Source organism: Giraffa tippelskirchi, chromosome X (assembly GCF_054371585.1).
Source record: "Giraffa tippelskirchi isolate mGirTip1 chromosome X, T2T-mGirTip1v1.2.pri, whole genome shotgun sequence".
Lineage (NCBI taxonomy): Eukaryota > Metazoa > Chordata > Mammalia > Artiodactyla > Giraffidae > Giraffa > Giraffa tippelskirchi.
This window is the reverse complement of record NC_137289.1, coordinates 84,833,396-84,834,861: the sequence shown is the minus strand read 5'-3', so window position 1 is coordinate 84,834,861 and position 1,466 is coordinate 84,833,396. Positions and strand designations below refer to the sequence as shown.

Below are 1,466 nucleotides of genomic sequence, written 5' to 3'. Positions count from 1 at the left end.
TCATGCATTGGAGAAGGAAATGGCAACCCACTCCCGTGTTCTTGCCTGGAGAATCCCAGGGACAGGGGAGCCTGGTGGGCTGCCATCTATGGGGTCGCACAGAGTCGGACATGACTGAAGTGACTTAGCGGCGACTAGACCACAAAGCAGACCTAAGACTTAATTATATGAAATCCTACGGGGCACATTTTCTGAACAAGAAGGGATTCAACCTCAAACTTCAAGACCCAAGAAACGTTTATTTAATTAAAAACTAAACAAAAACGGAAAACACCATTCAGCCGTGCTTTGGGCTTCAACGACAGGAGGAAAGTCAGGTGGGAGGGGCTGCTGGAAAGCCTGTGACACAAGAATGGGACTGTGCGCAAGCCTTGTGTGACGTCACAGAGGCCCGCTAGAGAAAAACTGCCAGTTCTGTCTAATGCGCCGTGAGAGGAGTTGTGTCGGGGCCTCCGGGACAGCAGTGGACCGGCTCACTTGCAGATCCCACCACAGCCATGAGCAGTAAGGAGTGCTTCAAGTGTGGACGCGTTGGCCACTGGGCCCGGGGATGCTCTAAAGGAGGAAGAGCTCGAGGGCGTGGAGCTGGAAGCCGAGGGCGTGGAGCTAGAAGCCGTGGGCGTGGAGCTCGGTGCAGTTCAATCCCCCTACCTGTCATCTGTTACCGCTGCGGTGGGTCTGGTTATCATGCTAAGGACTGTGACCTTCTCGATGACATCTGCTACAACTGTGGGAAAAGTGGCCACATCGCCAAATACTGTGCCGAGCCTAAGCGAGAGAGAGAGCGTTGCTGTTACACCTGTGGCAGACGAGGCCATCTGGCTCATGATTGTGATCGTCAGAAAGAGCAGAAGTGCTACTCTTGCGGCAAAAGTGGCCACATTAAAAAAGACTGCACCCAAGTCAAGTGCTACCGTTGTGGCAAGATTGGCCACGTGGCCATCAATTGCAGAAAGAAGAGTGAGGTCAACTGCTACCGCTGTGGCAAAAATGGACATCTAGCCCGGCAATGCCGAATTGAGGCTACCACTTAATGTTTCCCTTTGTTCCCCCTACCTCCTTTTGCTGACTGATTTTCTCTGAAACCTCTTCTCTGACCAAAGATTGATAGATTGAGGCTACTTCCGGGTCAGTGAATTTTAATTACCATGTTAAAAGAGGAAAGGGCTGATTAAAAATAAAATCTCAAAAAAGTTACTCACTTGTAGATGTCATAATTAATGTGTTTCTGCATCACTGATGACTCGGGTCATTGAACATTCTGAGCATTAGGCAACTTCTAGATTCTTTGAATGCATTTTGATTTAACATTTAAAGAGCCTCTGTCGGAGAAGACAATGGCACCCCACTCCAGTACTCTTGCCTGGAAAATCCCATGGACGGAGGAGCCTGGTAGGCTGCAGTCCATGGGGTCGCTGGGAGTCGGACACGACTGAGCGACTTCACTTTCACTTTTCACTTTCATG

General features: G+C 49.9%; 1 protein-coding gene across 1 annotated transcript; it reads left to right on the top strand.

The window, feature by feature from the left end:
- The first annotated feature begins 413 nt into the window (after nt 1–413).
- On the top strand, nt 414–1,183 carry LOC145535398 (zinc finger CCHC domain-containing protein 13-like). The gene has a single exon (XM_081563829.1). The coding sequence runs from the start codon at nt 498–500 to the stop codon at nt 1,032–1,034; it is 537 nt and encodes a 178-aa protein (XP_081419955.1). The 5' UTR covers nt 414–497; the 3' UTR covers nt 1,035–1,183.
- Nucleotides 1,184–1,466: the final 283 nt, after the last annotated feature.

What these genes read in the sequence shown, in the direction of transcription:
- LOC145535398 (XM_081563829.1), top strand. Translation starts at nt 498, where the DNA reads ATGAGCAGTAAGGAGTGCTTCAAGTGTGGACGCGTTGGCCACTGGGCC.